Below are 19,496 nucleotides of genomic sequence, written 5' to 3'. Positions count from 1 at the left end.
TCAGGTTCGTGGTGGACGGGCAACATTACCAATTCAAGGTTCTCCCCTTCGGGGTCACCACTGCACCACGGGTGTTTACCAAATGCCTAGCAGTAGTAGCAGCACACCTCAGACGTCAACATGTTCACGTCTTCCCTTACTTAGACGACTGGCTCATAAAAGCCGCGTCCTACCACCAATGCGTGCAACATACAAACAGCACCATCCAACTGCTTCATCAGCTAGGCTTCACGGTGAACTACCAAAAGTCCCACCTCATACCATCTCACACAAAGCAATATCTCGGGGCCACCATAGACACCTCAAAAGGTATTGCCTATCCAAACTCAGCCAGAATCACCAGCATTCTAGCCTTACGCAAAATATTCCTTCCTCAACACTCTCTACCAGCAAGAGTGTTTATGAAGCTCATAGGGATGATGGCGTCTTGCATCTTCATAGTGCCCCATGCAAGACTCCACATGCGTCCACTTCAGGAGTGCCTAGCACAACAGTGGAACCAGGCCCAGGGTCAGCTGACGGATCTGGTGTTGGTGGACGGCCGCACACATCACTCTCTGCAGTGGTGGAACACCACAAACCTTTCCAAGGGACGGCCGTTCCTGGACCCGGTTCCCCAAGTGACTCTAACAGCGGACGCATCGCTCTCCGGCTGGGGAGCGCACCTCTTACACCTCACAATGCAAGGTCTATGGACGCCACAGCAAAAAACGCTCCACATCAACCATCTGGAGCTTTTGGCGATCTTTCTAGCCCTAAAATCTTTCCAAAAGCAGATTTCAGGCAAAGCAGTCCTCATTCGCACAGACAACATGACTGCGATGTATTATATACAGAAACAGGGGGGGACACACTCTCCCCAGCTCTCCCGCTTAGCCCAGAGCATATGGAGATGGGCAATTCCCCAAAACATTTTTCTCCTGGCACAACATGTTCCAGGCGTACAAAACACCATAGCAGATCTGCTCAGCAGACAGACTCAACAACTACACGAATGGGAACTGCATCCACAAGTTCTTCACCCATTCTTCCGACAGTGGGGGCATCCTCAAATAGACCTCTTCGCCACCCACGAAAACAAAAAATGCCCAAGCTTCGCCGCCAGATACCCACACCCATTGTCCAAGGGCAATGCGATATGGATGAACTGGTCAGGCAGATTTGCATACGCCTTTCCACCTCTCCCACTAATTCCATTAGTGGTCAGGAAACTACAACAGCACTCCCTCACACTCATTCTGGTAGCTCCGACGTGGGCCAGACAGCCGTGGTACACCACGCTACTACAACTATCAGTGGTACCACATCAAAAACTGCACCTTTCCCCATGCCTCCTAACCCAGAACCATGGAGAAATCAGGCACCCGGACCCAGCTCAGCTCAACCTGGCGATCTGGCTCCTGAAATCTTAGAATTCGGGTACCTTAACCTTCCCCCTGATTGCATGAACATCATCATGGAAGCCAGACGTCCTACCACTAGAGCATGCTATGCCGCAAAGTGGAAAAGATTTGTAATGTACTGCCGTAACAATACAATCAACCCTCTAGATGCATCCATACAACACATCATATGCTATCTGCTCCATCTTCACAGGTGTAACCTGGCGTATTCATCCATACGCCTACACCTAGCAGCGATCGCTGCCTATCTACAAAACAGACAGCATTTGTCACTCTTCAGAGTGCCCGCTATTAAAGCCTTCATGGAAGGCCTCAAACGAGTAATTCCTCCCAGGGCACCACCCTCCCCTGTATGGAATCTAAATTTGGTCCTTACACGACTAATGGGTCCGCCCTTCGAACCAATGCACAAATGTGAGCTACAATTTCTCACCTGGAAAACAGCTTTCCTTGTAGCTATCACTTCCCTTAGAAGGGTTGGTGAAATACAAGCGTTCACCATACAGGAACCTTACATACAAATGCATCACAGCAAGGTCATACTTCGAACTAATCCGAAGTTCCTGCCCAAAGTCATTACCCCCTTCCACCTCAATCAATCAGTGGAATTACCTGTCTTCTTTTCGCAACCCCAATCTGTTGCGGAAAGGGCCTTACACACACTAGATGTGAAAAGAGCGTTGCTATATTACATACAAAGAACGCAACCCTTCAGGAAGACCAAACAGTTGTTCGTTTCCTTTTCTCCACCACATAAAGGCAACCCCATCTCAAAATCAGGGATAGCTAGGTGGATTGTAAAATGCATACAAATTTGCTATCAGAAGGCAAAGAGAACATTATCTGTTCCCCCTAAAGCCCACTCTACAAGAAAGTTAGGGGCTTCTATGGCTTTTCTAGGGAATATACCCTTAGATGACATATGCAAGGCAGCCACATGGTCTACACCGCACACATTCACAAAACACTACTGTGTAGATGTGCATTCCCAGCAGCAAGCTAGGGTGGGCCAGGCTGTACTAAAAACACTCTTTCAAACAGCTGCAACGGATACCGGTGGTCGCCGCTAAGGTTGGGTACTGCTATATAATCTATGCTAAGTGTACAATCTGCAGCTCATATGCCTCGAACGGAATATGCTACTTACCAGTATGCATCTGTTCTTGGCATGTAGAGCTGCAGAGTTGTACACGCCCACCCGCCTCCCCGGCTACCTGTATCCGTTCCAGTCCATCTTATTTAGATACAACACACATGGGTTTCTCACTGTTATTACTACGCTCCATCATTTCCCTGTTGGCGAAAAACAATCTGAGGATGGAGCCGAAGCCCATGCGCAGTACGGACCGAAGGAGGAGTCACCAAACTCGTGACTTCCAAAGACGGTCCAAGAAGAAAAACAAACTGCAAACATCCGGGCCCAACACCAGATGGCGACCTATGCTAAGTGTACAACTCTGCAGCTCTACATGCCAAGAACAGATGCATACTGGTAAGTAGCATATTCCTTTTCGTCCGCCAGATCGCACTTTTTTTGTTGTTGTCGCGCATCTCTGCCTGACGTAAACATGGCAGCGGCGCATGCGCAAGGCTGCGGCAGGAGCCTGTGTGCGCGAGGGGCGGGCAGTGCATGCTGCTTGTTATTGGAGTCATGTTTTTTTACAAGTCTTAATTTCGAGTTAGAGACCGTTATTTCAAAGATGCCCCTTCCCTCGTTTTTAATCTAATTTCCCTAGCAGATGAACCATGAGTTTGGGAGCCGGCGATTCAAAGGCCAGCTTTATAGAGTGACAATTGAAGCATTTTGTCCCTTTTATTGCGAGTCTCTCTGGAGTCAGCCCATCTGGCTCTGAGCGACACTATGTTTGACAGAGATCTGGATCAGGGCGCCATTACAGGAACCCATATTCCATATTTAATGTCTGGCGTGGAATGTCGCCCAGCTCCTGAGCAACAAATTTGTCAGCGTGTTGTCCTCGTTTTCGGCGGCTTTGATTGGGATAAGCCTGCTCAGACAGCACTATAATAAATTGGCCTGCAGAAATAATAAGAGTGCTTGATTAAAATATATATGTATGTGACTTTTTAGGGTTTCCAAAGTGCCGAAAAGATCATTTCACAAAAGCAGGTGTAAACTCCTGGGGCCGGATTTCTGTGATGTGAAGGCTCCTTCTCATATTTCGAGCAGAGTCGTGAAAAGGCTGACTTTTTCATGCAGAGCTGGCAGGGGGCACGCGGCAGCTGCGAACCTGAGGGGAAACTGCTGTCTTTTTGGGGGGGTTCCCCTTCTCTCCGTAGAAGGAGACTTTCATGTGTAGCTAAGTGAAAGGCTGCGAGTGAAATGTAAACTCCGGCTCTTCGGGGGCCCCCTCATATTGAAGCTGCTCCGGGAGCTGCCTGTGAGGCGGCCCGGCGAAGGTAGCTGCGAGGAGCACGAGCTCCTGGGCCGCCTTGGCTTGGGCCTCGACGCTCTCCATTGACGTACAGTGAAATGGAGCCCCGGTAGGCCCGAGATGAGTTCCCCCGGAGATCAGAACCCGGCCTCTTCAGGTCACCAGCTGACTCCGTGTCACCTGGGACCCCCAGGTTTCCATTCTCGGCCTTCATCAGGCCAGAGGTGCGCTTACAGGATGCTGCTGCCAGATTGTCCATAGAAGCATCAACTGTGGCCCTATTCCCACGGGTCAGGGAGGAAGGAGCCAAAATGTAACGCTGCATAGGTCTGCAAAATTATTCTATGCACCCTATCATAAAAACATTTTTCAACTCCGGTGCATATTATCATGAGTCTCCGCATTTCATTGTTTGTTTCTGGGTGATTTAATCAGTGTTCCTTTAGCAGTGTTATTGCCTATTCGGACACAGGAGCCCAGTGCAGAGGTCTAGAGGATGTTTTCAATTTCCACCTTGATTTCAATTTATTTGACATGATTTATTTTTTAAACAATTTGAATTGGATCCAACTGCAGTGCCGAACTTTTTCAAAGTAGGTTATAAAAAGGGAGCTAATATAGCGACTTTCTATGGCTCAGAAAAAGAAGCCTGTGACTAGAAATCTATTTTTTTCCACATTCTGTGTAATTAGCTCTCACTGTTTACGAGTTGCTGATCGCACAGCAGCAGACCGTCTTCCACCTTGTGCATAAATCTGTTGGGTTATTACTGAATTCATGGTATTCAGTGCACGAGGGTTCAGCGAAGGGTTGCGGAGCAGTTTTCAGCTGTGGGTCGCTGATTCTGAACTAACTCTGAGTTTGCAATCCTTGGAAGGCTGAGCGTGTCTTGCCAAGACTGGCTCGTGATACGCTGATGTCAGCAGTGAGCTTTTAACTCCTTGGATTAACTGGCTGTCGGGTGCAGAACACTTGTTTGGTAACACATCTGAATTTAGCCCAGGATCTCTATTTCTAAGTTGCAAAGAAATACTTGTAGAGCAATTTGCATACCGTCCTCATTGGTGGGATTCCCATCACTGGAGCCAAAGACTGGAAGAGTGCAGTGTCTGTGCTACTTTTTCAAACAACCAATCAGCTTCATGTCCAAAGAGATCCTGTGTCAAACCCTACACTTCCTACTTTCAAAGATAAGTTGGTTCACATGAAGTCAAGGAAGGTGCATCTCACTCCCAGAATGCATTGCTTTATTATTCGGTAAAGGCCCCTGACATGGAATGATCTGGTGACGTTGCCTTTTTAGGTCGAACCTAGCGACAGCGTGCATTCGCTGCTTGCTCTGTGAGGCATGCAGTAATAGAGTATGCTGTGTAAGCCTCACGCACTCCGCCCATACTTTTCATTGGCTGGTGTAATTGTCCTTCATAAATGTTGGCTTCTGATTCATTATGAGGCTTGTTAGTCCCTCCTTGTTACTGTCTTGTCTCCATTTGTTACCACCCATGAGGACTCCATCCTTTACTGTATGCTAACTCGGGAGCTTTCATTACCAGCTCCGAGAACTATTTACTTCATTAAGGGACACAGCTTGCATGGGGTGCCAGCTTTGGTAATGGCTTTTAAACAAGAAACAGTGGTCCTTAGAAGGAGGGGAAGGTACAATTGGGATAAATATAGTCCAGAATCGAAACTATATTATGGGATGTCCAGCCGGACAAACCTATTTATTTCTACAATGTAATAATCACATATACAATATACATACTATTGTGGGACACAGTCCTGTATCCTTTGGGGGAAAAAAACAGACAATACATGTAAAACAATTACATACAAGGGGGCATTTCAGGCAAGACGGAGAGAGCTTATATGCAAATCCAATGTTAGAAGCTTTTTTGTAACAGCATATGCACTTTTTTAACACAATGGCTTAATGTGCACGTTGTTAGCTTGGGTCGACGACGTTTCGATCCTGTCTTAGAATACTAGGATCATCATCAGGAAAAAATAAAATTGCTGGCCTGAGCATAAGAAATTGCCTGTGAAAGTAAAGGAAAGAGGGTTGATATAGAGAGAGTGGAGATTCGAAAATGATTTAATTAAGCATGCCGAACAGTAAGCATGCGACTGGTGATGAAAAGAGACCCTGAGGAGAGTGCTATTGGAGAATTGCGACAAACCCGGGATACAAATCAGTCGCGAGGAGAGAACTAACATGCAAGGGAGAAGGTGGTGGAATTGCGGGCGTGAATCAACGAGCAAGTGCCGCGGGGCTCGAGGAACGAAATGTGACCGACCAATCGAAGGAAGTTGAGCTACTGACCTGCTTGGAAATAGACAGACGGTTATTTCGAATTTGATGATAAAGAAAGTATCGTGCGTGGACTGAGTAAGGACTGAGGGCGATGTGAAGTAAATATCTGAAACATAAGGTGACTACATAGAACGACGTGAACCGGTGATCGCGTCTATATACATAGTGAAAGATTTGCGGCATGCTTGTGAGACCTAAGAAACAGTTCACAAAGTTAATTGTCACCCTGCCCTGAACAAACCGGTGGAATTCCTTCCCCCGCACCGGAACCCCTAGCCCGGTACCGCCCAATTGCCTTGCCTCCGTGCCGCCCATTCGATTGGATTTCCTCTCCGGCACCGATATCCCTGGCGTGGCTACGCTCTCCTGCATTGCCAGCGAGCTTCCCCTGGATTACCAACCTTTGGACAAGTATTCCCAGCCTATGTTCATACAGGTAACCATTCCCCCTTCCTTATTAATTTCTATCTTCTCCCCTCCCACTTCATTGTAGTTATGTCTGATTGTTTATTCCCTAGGTCATCTTCCCTGGTTGTACCCTTGTTTGTGCTCAGCTTAAATTAGCTGTTCACGCGGTCTCCGTACCCTGCCTCCTCTGACCAATTTCCCGCTTCCAGTGGGTGAGCTTTTAATTAACTTTGTGAACTGTTTCTTAGGTCTCACAAGCACGCCGCAAATCTTTCACTATGTATATAGACGCGATCACCGGTTCACGTCGTTCTATGTAGTCACCTTATGTTTCAGAAATTTACTTCACATCGCCCTCAGTCCTTACTCAGTCCACGCACGATACTTTCTTTATCATCAAATTCGAAATAACCGTCTGTCTATTTCCAAGCATGTCAGTAGCTCAACTTCCTTCGATTGGTCGGTCACATTTCGTTCCTCGAGCCCCGCGGCACTTGCTCGTTGATTCACGCCCGCAATTCCACCACCTTCTCCCTTGCATGTTAGTTCCCTCCTCGCGACTGATTTGTATCACGGGTTCGTCGCAATTCTCCAATAGCACTCTCCTCAGTGTCTCTTTTCATCACCAGTCGCATGCTTACTGTTCGGCATGCTTAATTAAATCATTTTTGAATCTCCCCTCTCTATATCAACCCTCTTTCCTTTACTTTCACAGGCAATTTCTTATGCTTAGGCCAGCAATTTTATTTTGTCCTGATGATGATCCTAGTATTCTAAGACTGGATCGAAACGTCGTCGACCCAAGCTAACAACGTGCACATTAAGCCATTGTGTTAAAGTGCATGTGCTGTTACAAAAAAGCTTCTAACATTGGATTTGCATATAAGCTCTCTCCGTCTTGCCTGAAATGCCCCCTTGTATGTAATTGTTTTACATGTATTGTCTGTTTTTTTCCCCCAAAGGATACAGGACTGTGTCCCACAATAGTACGTATATTGTATGTGATTATTACATTGTAGAAATAAATAGGTTTGTCCGGCTGGACATCCCATAATATAGTTTCGATTCTGGACTATATTTATCCCAATTGTACCTTCCCCTCCTTCTAAGGACCACTGTTTATTGTTTAAAAACCTAATTACCCAAGGTCCTTGTTTACCTCTTCTGGGTACCCTTGTGTCTTTTCAAATATATAGCTTCGGTAATGGCGGCCGCTTCCTAACCTAATTTCCATTTAGTTTTCATTTATTTTTTTTTTTATTTCAAACTTTAATACGGAGTGCGGCGCCAGCTTCAGGGACACCCTGCTCAGTTTAATATTATTATTATAATTGTTTTTAATTTAATGCAGAGCGCGGCGCCCGCTTCAGGGACACCGCGCTTGGGTTTATTTTTTTTAAATGAACTTTAGTCATGAGTGCAGCGCCCGCTTCAGGGACACTGCACTCTGCAATGCAATAGGTGCTGCTTTTGGTATTGTAAATGGCCATGCCTTTTAATTTTTTTTAAAAGGCTTTGCCATTTACAATGCCAATAGCTCCAAAACTCGCAGTTGCGAGACCTAGTGCATTGTAAATGCTTGTTTCAAATGCAGATATTTACAGCTTCAGGGACACCAGTAGTAGTTCGGCTAAAACCTGTTCTGATGCCGAAATTATTTCATGGAATTATTGGGGGCATAAATAATGCTTCTGGGGAGTTTTTGGGAACGTGGGAATATGACTGGTAGGAGGGGGCGCAAAGTTAATACACTCAGGCTACAATAAGCATAGAGTTAACCAGACCAAGCTCAACTGGAGCCTTCAGAAATGGCCAAGAGGAAGATAGATCATTGAAAAGCACTTTCACCCGCCAAATGCCAGAGCCTGACCTTTTGTTTTTTTAAGGAAGCAGGTTCAAGGTGTAGACAAGTGTAGGATTGTCTTAAGTGGCCGCTGCTGGACAGTAAGTGATCTCATGAGCCCAGGAGCGACCCTGGCAGTAGAGCTGGTACTAGACAAGTGAATACTAATCTAATATGTTGGAATCATTCACACTTGGGAGGTTTTTGTGAATGGAGTTTATCTTAAACACAAAGTTAAGAAGGATAACAAAAGATCATGATTTTCCCTGATGACTTTCAATAATTCTTGCAGGTGCACTCGTCGCTTACTTGAATGAAGTGGCATCGGCTGTCCCCGAAGTTCCTTTTTACTACTACCACATCCCAAGCCTCACTGGATTGAACTGTAAGCATTGCATCTGAGGGGGTGCCCAGAAGTGAAAACAGCACGGATGGTTGTCTGAGAACTTCTGAGATGGATCTAGTTTACCACACGGTTGGATGTGAATGCAGGGATAAGGGATTGGTTGGGGTAGCAAACGAATGCTAAGTACTTGGGACCTGGGGTTAGTAACAGTCTTGGGCCTCAGCTGGTGCATGACAGACTCTGAAGCTTTGTGTTAGGTTTGAGATTTGGGTCAAGGCATTATGTTGGGCATCAGTGCCAGGCTGAGACCACGTGCTGGCAAGTATCAGGCCAGTGGTTCTGCAGGGTGACTGCAGCAGGCCATGGCTTCAGCACCGCTGCAACTGGCAGACTGGATAATTTGGGACGTTTGTGTCGGACCCCACGTTTCTCCCCTGGTGCCAGGTAGTTCTCCTCTGGAATTGCCTCAGCGGACTGGAATATTGGCTGGTGTGTCATTAAAAAGGTTGGTACTTGTGATGGGATGTCCCTGGCAGAGTTGAGGCTTTTAGGGGCAAGCCAGGGAACTCTGTTGTGGTTCCTTTGCTAAGTGGGTCCTGATATGGGGCTATAGGAGCGTACTGGAGAGGGAGAGGGAGACTGTTTGGGGTGCGTACGCTCTTGCAAGTTTGATACTGATAATAGGCAAGCCCAAAGGAGCTCTGTATTTTTGGTTTTGTTCCCCGACAGTCCGCGTGGAAGATATTTTGGATGAGATGAAAAAACGCAGCACAAACAAACGTTTTTTAAATCCGAACTTCCGGGGCGTTAAGTTCACTGGCCTTGACCTCTTGGACTTCGGACAGTGTATACATCGATATGGCCAGGAACTTTCCTTCTTCTATGGAGTGGATGAGGTAAAAGATGCTCCCCTTCTGTTTTCTAACTGATAAAATAATTAACTATGATTTGACTCAATTTTTCTTTTAGGGTAATTGTAACTCCAACCAAACTCTACATGAACCAAAATAAAAAAAGGATCAAATGAAAACAAATAAACACACACGTATATGTCACATCTGAATGTTTTATGATCAGGAATGTCTTGGGGTTGTCATTGCTGGGTAATAGGAGCACCTGTGCACCTTCCTTACTAGGTGGTCGGGCAGAGTAAAAAGGATGGCCTTACAAGGGACTCCACATAATAAGGGCGACGGGTACCTCCGATATGTACTGTGTTTCTCTGCTGTTGAATGCGTGTGGGATGAGTGTGCGTAACCTTGGGTCTTGGAACGTCTGTAGGGCAAGAGGGTGGAATGCAGTCCTGGTGTGGCATGTCCAGTGGGAAAAGTGGGAGCAATCTTGGCAGTGCACGGTAAATTACCACTACTTTTAAACCATATAACGCCAAGAACCATGCTATAAATGCTGCATAAACAGCCATTGAATAAGAACTATGTATGTAAGTGTTGTAAAATCTATTGTTGTAGAGTCGAGTATTGTTGAGTGGAATAGAATAGAGTGGAGTGGTGTATCATACAGTGTAGTAAAGTGTTCTATTGTGTAGTGGCAGTCTCATATAGTGGAGTCAAGTAGACTGGAACGGTGAGTTGTACAGTAGACTGGTGTGTTGTACAGTGGATTAGGGTGTTGTAGACTGTCCTAGAGTAGAGTGTTTGAGTAAAGTAGGGTGAAGTAGATTGGAGTATCATCAAGTGGAGTGTCTTCGAGTACAAAAGAAGAATGAGAAACTTGATTCCTGTGTTTCTCAATGTAAAGGTAAATTCTCCAGCTGGTGTAGATTAAGGTTTATTCTGGTTGGTGGATATGCGTAGTTGGGTGGTATCCAGTTGTGAAAGAATTGCTTTTACTCTCTTCTTATGTATAATTTCTCATAAAAAGGTTAAACTTATCCTTTCAAAGCTTTCTAAATATATGAAGAAACCAAAAGCATCCATATATTTTTCACTTAAATATTTTTTGTAAGGTGAGTGATTCTTCTGATATCTTGACTCTGCCTTTTGTTAGGCATATTCTAATATATATTATTCGTAGCTCCTAATATTTTGTTCACCACAACAAAAGTGACAATGATGGAGACCCATATTATGTTTAAAAATTATTATTGCAGAATGTAGGAGTGTCTGTCCAAGGAATGTTTTAAGATAATGCATATTAAACACTTTAATCTAACAAACAAAACAAAATTTAAATATTGTAAAACAAACTTTGATTATTTGAGAAACTGCATTTTAAGCCTGCACAATATTACTAAAGGGAAACTGAAAATAGTAGTAACTGTAGGTGACAAAGCTGTTCTCTAATCAAACAGTGTGCACTGTAAGTGAGAAGTAAGTTTAGTAAGTCGTACTAAAATTGCTGACGATTTAAATGTTCTAAAACATCTTCGCTCAGATTATCAAGAAAAATGGTGTAATTAATTCATGCTTCATTCAAGTAGATCCAAATAACGGGTCAATATTTAATGGAAAGTATTGATGCTGTCACCCATTTTAGGAAGCATTTCCTAAATGTCGATCGGCCTCTTCCTAAATCAAGGATGATATTTTGATGGATGAGGCACATTTGTAAGTCTCAAAGATTGTTCTTTTTTTAACCATTCGAATCATAATCAATTTTTTTTTTTTTTTTTTTTTACATTTCCCCACACATACGGCATTTGTAATCCTCCATTTAAAATCATTGTTGACATTGAAAGATCCAGCTTGTCCATTTTACTTGGTGGCCATCAGGCTCTCGTTTGTTTTTGGGTGTATATTGTTTGCCTATTGATGCTCCTCTTTAGATTTGTACAACAGGTGTTTAGAAGATGGAGTAGATGACATCATTTTCCCGATCATTTCTCTTTGTACAATAAAGGAAGACCATTATTTATCATTAACTTATAAACTATGAAACTTGAGTCACTCAAATTTGTTAGTTTGCCATAAGAAAGATCTTCTGATATTGTAGCTGATAGAACTACAGAAAGGCATTGTTTTAGCGGGTTATATTTTGCATGTTCAGCAATTGGTAGGTGGTATGTATTGTGCAGGGTTATACACAAAGTAAGTAGCTGATGGTAGCCCACTATTTGCTAATCAAGTTCAGTTAGTTTTTTCCTTCTATTTGTGTATAAGTAAAGATTGTGCCTTCTTGAGGGTCTAGGTGACCGATAAAGGCTTTGAGTGTGTTCAAGCAAGGAAAAAAAACCTTTATAAAAAGAATGATAATTCAAGACCAGTGTATATTATTCGTTTTTGTTTTTTATTTTAAAGTGAACCCTTCTTTTGGTTTCAGATGTAGAATTTGAAAGATAATGCTGACCTTCTAATAAGGTGTATATTCTATGTAAGGTGATATTTCATCAAATGTGAAAAATCAAAGCCCACTGTGGAAAACACAATTTGGTACTAATTATGGGTTGTACAATTCTAGACAAAGTGATCCCAAATATTACTTTATCAGAGTCCCATTTGAACGGAAGCAAGGTGTAGTAACTTTTTATTATCAAGCTATAAAAAGATTATTGTAAATCTATTAAAGAACTGTGCCTCAAGATATCAGAACATTTAAATGCAGTATTTTAATGGGCAAACATTGCTAATATTAAGGCTTTTTCTGACAAGAGACTGGGGTCTTGTCATGTTCTACACACCAACTTTTATGTAGAGCAGCATTATTTCAGCCAACTCCATTTCAAAAATCAAAATCAAGGATTTAAATGACTCTGACGAAGCTGATCTCTGAAACAATGTGAGTGACTGTCGGTCACTGTTGCAGCTGCTCAGAAAGTGAAAGCATGGCAGTGTGAGAGGTCTAAGGGTATGTGAGAATCTTTATTTTCATAGAGTTAAAAGAAAGGTGGCTGCCAGGAGGCACACAGTCCAGGTAATTGGAATGCATGAGATGTAGGGATCCTTAATCCACTCTCCCCAGTTTTTCTCAAGGCAGTGGTTTTAGGGGCACTAAACGGCTAAATGTGACCCTCATGTAATGCATGAAAATGCCTTTGACCCTCCAAGCATCAGGGCCATACCCATGCACAGGTAGATTTAAACAAGAGAGCTTTTACACCTAGGGTTCCAAATGCTATTGACAGCTAATCTGCCCTTGCAGCACTCTAGTTTTATAGTGATGAGTGATCTGCATGATGAACTTTTATTTCTCTCAGCAAGTAAGACTGTAAGAGTAACACTTTATTTTCATTTTAATTAGCAACTTCTCAGCGCTGTGGTATTGCGAGCAAATGGAGCTGTTGGAAGGTAAGGCAAATTTCATTAGTTTGATTTAAATGACGTTGTGATGATGATGTAATGACTGAATAGTTAGAAGTTTAAACAAAATTGTGGAAACTTGATTTGTATGACAGTGTCCAAACTACAACAGATGTGATTGACTGATGTTCTACCTCTGAGGAGATCCAGTTCCTTGTGCTTCTCCTTTCTGTGGCAATAGATGCTCTCTTTTTTATGTCTTCCTGTCTGTTTTCTGTCAAAAGAGATGCTTTGGTATTTTATGTGTCTTCTTTGTGACAAAAATGCGAGGATTTTGTGTATGTGTGTGTTTAGTCTTGGTGATCAGATGTTTTCCTTGTATGTTTTTACCCCTATGAGAATTAGACCAATTCCATATGTACCTCTGCTTTGTGAGACTGAGGAGGTCATTTTCGTGTTTGCTTGTGTTGCTGGGTTGGTCTACAACACTGAGCTCCAATTTCCAGTTGTATATCTGCTCTGTAGGAATGATTCTGTTATTCTCGTTTTATCCCTCTTCTCAGAGAATGAGATCCTATGTGTAAGCCAGTGTGCTGTTAGAATAAAGCTTTTCCTGTTATGCATTTCTGGAGTGTGACGCTCTGGTGTGCTGTCACTGCCTTGGGAGACAGACGCACTCTTATCTGCTCTTTTAATTTCTGAATGAATGAGACTAACGTTGCCTGTGTCTGCCCTGTGAGAAGGAGTCTCCCTTTCCCTGTGTGGAACTAGAAGTGGACTTTTGTCTATGAGAAATGAGGCACTTGCATGCAGAATTCTCCTTTTTGAAGGCTTACTGCATCTCTTATTTTTCCTGCCGCCATACCATAACAGCACTTACAACTTCCTGGGGAAAGGTGTCGGTGCAATGCTGTCCGACTTCCAGAAGGGAGACCTCCGCAGTGCTCAGGACAAACAGGTACTTCAATAGAACTTGTGTTCTTGTGTTGACAAAGTTAGTTCAAGATCTCCTAATTTAATATCCAGCGTCATGGAAAAGAAAAGGAAGGGGAATTGAGGAAGAGACACTGAGAAGAACAGAGCGGTGAGACCTAGTCCTACCCCACCTGTTCTGGTCATGGGAGGGATCGAGGGCTACTGTGAGGATTCTGGTGCTCAACCTCCCGCCCCCCAGGTAGAATGATGCTGTTCACACGCTCAATGAAAAGCCCCGTGCATGGCCTGCTCCCTCGCGGACTTAATTTTCAGACAACAATCCAAATAGTTGGATCGAAAACAATTTCTCAAGTACAGAGGCAAAGCATCAATCATGTCAAGGTCTGGTATGGGAGATCAGAATTCACACTCGCTCTACATGCTTTGGTCTGCTGGTGGATGACAATATTGCATACACAGGAAAACCAACTGGACAGCGTGTCGCAGTTTTACAAAGCCATCCAGAAGACTTCTGTCCCAACGCTAGAGCATTGCAAAAATCGGTTATGGCGTGCATACAGGACCAAGACTTTCTTACGAGCTAATTTCAACCCAGTGCTTGAAATGGAAATCTAAAAGTGCAGGTACTCTTTGTCCCAGAGTACCCGTTTGCTGTTGAGAAGTGCTGGTACTTTCACATTAAAAGCATTGGAACAGTGCTGAGAAGTGCCGGTACTATCCCTTCCAAATTAAAGAAGTGCAGATATGCAATACCTGCCCATTTAAAGCAGTTTCGACCCCATCTAACTGGTAACTCGTCAACCTCGCCATCTCCTATTCTCAATTATAAGGGACAGATATACCTTGTGGCAGAAAAGGAAACTGCTTCTGAAAGTGTGAAAGTAAAGCAATGCGTGGCCAACACCATGGACACAACTGTGCACCATATATGGAGACCCCCTTCTTCTCTACCTTTTCCAGCCATTGGTGTGGAATGGAATCTGTTTCTCTGATGGGCAGTAGTTCTGTAACGGCTCTTTTTTCTCAAGACTGTTCTTTTAAGTTCCTCTTGTCTGAGGTAGAGGTGTTTCTACAGTAGCAGTAAGGGTCCAGGCCATTTGCTGATTGCAGCATTTGACCCTCGTTACCCATAGGCGGACCGAGTTCTTTGGGGCCATTCTCACTTCCAGATAATGAAAGGTCCTCCCTTCCCCAGTGAGAGAATATATTTTTATGAAAAATAACCCCAGGTTATTCCAGAGGCTTTAGGGGCTGCAGTCCTGTTCGTTTTGGGGGTAAATCTCCAAGCAAAGCTGTACATACTCACCCAGCAGCATTGGACGCATCAGCCCAGGCCCTACCATGTCAATCAATCTATCCTGCTGACACGGATAGGATGGGCAAACACTTCCAGCCTTCTGAAGAGCGCTTCTTCCGCCGACCACAAGCGCAAAGTGTGTTCACAACGGATTAATTGGATTTCATTTGGAACCAGCCAGTAACTTTGGCCCTAAAGCCATTAGTTGTTATATATTGTGTCACACTGACTCTAAGCTCTCAACCTTCAGGAGTAAGTCTTCACTGCTCGAGTTGTAGTGCACCAGTATTGTGGCCCTGAGACACCAGTCGAAAACAACACTAGCCGGACAGTGTTAGTCCCCGTGTCCTCGAAGTTCTTCAGGTCCCCAGAGAAAGGACTTCCAACCAGTTTCAGCGAGGGGCTTCCTGAGCAGGGATACCTGCTCGCTGGTCTTTCCCCCACAAGATCACAGGGAACATTGGCTGTTCTCCTGAACTAGTTACAGCCTGGGATGATGGGGCTGTAGCCACCCTCCATCTAAACGCGGGGGGAAACATGTTAGTAGCTTACCGCCACTAGTCATTACAGCACAGTTCTGATGATCAATAGGAAAGTAAAAACAAGCATTGGTATAGCCAATAGGTCTCGCCTTTGGGACCTTATAAGTGTTTAGCCATGCAACAGTTGCATAACTAAATACTTGTAAGGTCCCAAAAGCGAGACCTATTGGCTATGCCAAGCGGTCCTGCGGCCGTGAAAGTGATCGTGATCAAACATCAAAGCGGACGTGCGGCCGCGAAAGTGTAAGTAATCGCGGTCAAGCGAGGCACGCGCACATGCACTGTAGCTCTACGCTGGCCTGGTAGCACTTTTTTGAGCCCTCTCAATAAGTCTCGCCAGACCAGCGCATGCACTGGGTCAGGTGAGACCTAATGAAGCAACTAAAATGGACCGGCGTGATTGCGGAGTTCTCTGGAGAAAGACATTACTAAAAAGAAAACAATTCATAGGTCGAAACACACAGCTTTTCCAAAATATGGATGAGACTTTTAGCTCACCATATGGAGTCAGAAATAAGGTGGTGATAAGCTTTTTCCTCTCTTGGGAGGGGGAACTTAGGACAGGCAAAATGGAGGGACCGTACCAAAACAGGGAGAAATAATGTAATTGAGACACAAAGGATGAATGGTTATACAAAAAGAGGAGAGCGTGAGTAAGATCAATGAAAAAATGGGAGGTGAACACTGGAGAGATAAAAAGAGAAACAAAAAAGGCAGAAACTTTGATTGGGGGCGCCATAAATGGAGGGAATAGCAGAGGTATAAAGAGTGGGAGACAAAGGATTCTAACTCTGGTCCTCCCCTCCTCAAAACTCTTTGCAAACTGCCTTGTACATTTAGGGAGATACAGGAGGAATGTGAAGGTAAAAGGAAGATGGATGTGAGTGAAGGAGGGGTAGTAGAGGAAGTAAAACTTGCTAAATTGGAATACAGACTGATAGCAGCCAGGTGAGTTAGATGTAGAAAGAACATAGATATTGAAATGAAGGTTGAAGAAGAGATGAGTGAGACTGAGAGATGGCTGTCTTGGAGTGGTAAGGCGTCTACTCCTGTTTTTGGATTTGTGGTAACCACGTGTCTCCTTCTTTCCTAGTTCCTGATTCAGGAGTTCATAAGCTACTTATTCCACCAAGGTAAGAAGTTGTGCATGCCTTTTCGCCACCGCAGTTACCCACTCTGCCACTTTAATTACTATCTCCCCTTCCACCAAACCCCCTCCTATGCAGCAGCAGTACACTGCTACTCCTTGTCTACAGAACAGAAGCCTCCGTACACTATTCTGTTAGTGAGGGTGGGTGCCTACACAACTACTCGCTAACCATGGCTTGGCTGGATCACTATTTTTTAGTCTAGAGGTCCCTTCTACTCCTTAACTATAGCCAGAAGTTTGCTTCTATCCCTCTCTTTTAGCAAATGGTGCACGTACATTAATTTGTATTTACACTTCCAAAAGTTACTTAAAACCTGAGGGTGCCATCCTTCTTCATAATAGAATATTTACATTTCATAAAAATGGATTCAAACTTACACAAGTTTAAAGTATGTTGAGTTTGGTAGAACGGACGGTGCATTGCACTGTTGACTTGTCCTAAATCTTGATAGTTTTGTTCCCTCCAATAAAATGTCACATGGATAAGAACATCCAGTGCCGCATTCCCACACTATCTACAGGCCTGTTCAGTCCTTGCCAGGTAAATCTAACATTTAAAACCACCACTAGACCAAATTGTATTTAGCTTATCTTTCAACCCATCAGAAACTCTAGCAGGTGTCCGTGGATCCCTTTGCCATTAAAATCCTACTTCCTTTTGTCTTCGACTGCCAAGGAGGCTTTAAGTTCCTAATTTTCTCTGACAGGATCTAGTCAGTGATGCATCTGTTCAAGAAAAGATTAAGAGAACAATGCGTTCCTCAGTGAGCAGAAAGTGCATACTTATAATGTATGTTGCATCTCAGGTCCTGCAGCTTGGGGGTGGTGGGGGTTTCTAGTTCAAATCTACACAGGTCAGTTCATGTTCTTGCCTCCCAATACCCCTCCCCCTTAAAAAGCCTACTTTGTTGAGCTGCCTCACCATCCGTATGTTTAAGATTTGGCTATGCCTCAGGGCCATCTCGCTTCAAGATGTGAAATGATGGATTTCAATCTCACCGTCCACCCACCACAAAGACTGCAGTGCATTGGTGATCAGCTGAGCTCTTGCGCTGTGTTTTTCGTTCGTGTTTTTTTTACAATTCTTGGCGTGACGAGTGTTGCTCCAGTCTCCCTTTAAGGTGGAACACGCTGTCCTTTGTGTATAGTGTGTCCCTGCATTGTCTTGTGTCGTTCCGGACATGTGTTGCTGAGTAGCATACTATTATGTGTGTAGTGACTTGTCATTGGTAAGGTATCTTTCTTGTGTTGGTATCGCAGGTGTACCTCTTTCTTCATTTGTTGTAATGTAAGCTGTGATGCGGTACACTGTAGTGTGAGTGAGTGCACTGTATACTGCAGAGTTGCTAAGGCTTGAAATAAGAGGATGTCGCTTGATGGAGTGCGTGTTCATTTACTGTAGCGCGGTCCTGTAATTAAGGAGAGTAAATCAACGTTGTTTCTGTAACTACTTCTGGCTATCATTATACATCACTTTTACAATGGTCTCCCTGATGCAAGACCAAGATTGAGAATGTTGAGAGTATGTGGTGGATAATTTCTTCAACCGATTGTATTATTGTACTTTGTAAATTGAGTCTTCGTTTATCCTTTCTTGTTGTAGGTCTGGGTTTAGCAGACTTTAAAAGAATCATGTCCTTAGTCTCCGGCATTGACCTGGGCCTTCCACGGCTCCCACTGCAGATAAACGAGACCGCCAACCTTGCTAGCGCACTAGATAAAATGAAGGCACTGGGACTGTACGTGACTCCTCACGCCCCCAAAACCTCCTCAACTCCATGAGACCTGGACTGCCTGTTACCAGCCTGCAGATTTTACGGTGACCCCTTGCAACAAGAAGTCGTGTGCTATTTGACTGCTCCTTTCCGGACTGTCTTGTGGTGCTGTCAGCCGATTCAGTCCTCTGGAGGATCTGTCAAAGGAAGCTACGCTGTTCTCTTTCTTAACTGCACCTTACCAGGAAGAACACTCGCATTAACACTTTAATAAAGTAATCAAAGATCAGTTGTCCCAAGTGTCCTTTAGTGTCCTTCACCACTTGTGGCCCCAGTCATTCAGGAACGGAATGGGAATCTAAATATCGTTCAAGGATGAAATAAAACGTGGTCTTTCACCCCCTGAGAGAAGCAAAATGGCGGTATAGGAACAGTGGATGAGGGTCTGTCGTGGTGTATAATCTTGTGCTTTATTGCACATATTTTGGTGGTGATCATGAATAAATCTCGAGTTAAACTGGAGGAACAGTGTTGTGACCTGTCCTGTGTTTTTACTCTTTTGCTTGTAATTGATCTTGGCAACCAAAGACCTGCCTGAATGACACAACACACTTTGTGTTGGCGAACCGTGTACTTGAGTTCTGGAACTGTTTAAAAAATGTTGTTTCTGAAAGTGTGCAAGCCACCCGCATCATCTGTCTTACCAAATTGCGTGCTATTACTTTATTTTGACTTACTTTATCTTTCTGACTTGCTTCCCATGTATGATAAATGAGGCAGCGTTTAGAAGCAGGGACTTCCCTCTCTTATGCACTGAATGAAAACCCATTAATGAAGCCCAAGTGATGCTTTTAGGCTCTTTTTTATGTGGGGTCATTAATGTTGTCTGCATTAACAAAAGCTTACTTGCATGAAGTAATAGGTCTTTGAAATTCTTTTTTTGAGAAATGTAA

The 19,496-nt window shown here is 44.0% G+C and overlaps 1 protein-coding gene across 2 annotated transcripts in view; it reads left to right on the top strand.

The window, feature by feature from the left end:
* Nucleotides 1–19,065, top strand: part of NPL (N-acetylneuraminate pyruvate lyase) — a 137,515-nt gene extending 118,450 nt beyond the window's left edge. For both annotated transcript variants that reach the window (XM_085601736.1, XM_085601737.1), the window contains exons 7-12: nt 8,654–8,746; nt 9,437–9,603; nt 12,905–12,951; nt 13,777–13,861; nt 16,772–16,811; nt 18,432–19,065. In XM_085601736.1, coding sequence (XP_085457862.1) covers nt 8,654–8,746; nt 9,437–9,603; nt 12,905–12,951; nt 13,777–13,861; nt 16,772–16,811; nt 18,432–18,610 — 611 coding nt within the window. In that variant the 3' untranslated portion in view covers nt 18,611–19,065. The remainder of the gene's footprint in view (nt 1–8,653; nt 8,747–9,436; nt 9,604–12,904; nt 12,952–13,776; nt 13,862–16,771; nt 16,812–18,431) is intronic.
* The last annotated feature ends 431 nt before the right edge of the window (nt 19,066–19,496 follow it).

This window comes from Triturus cristatus, chromosome 4_2 (assembly GCF_964204655.1).
Source record: "Triturus cristatus chromosome 4_2, aTriCri1.1, whole genome shotgun sequence".
NCBI lineage: Eukaryota > Metazoa > Chordata > Amphibia > Caudata > Salamandridae > Triturus > Triturus cristatus.
Note: the sequence above shows the minus strand (reverse complement) of the source record. Positions and strands in the feature narration are given on the sequence as shown.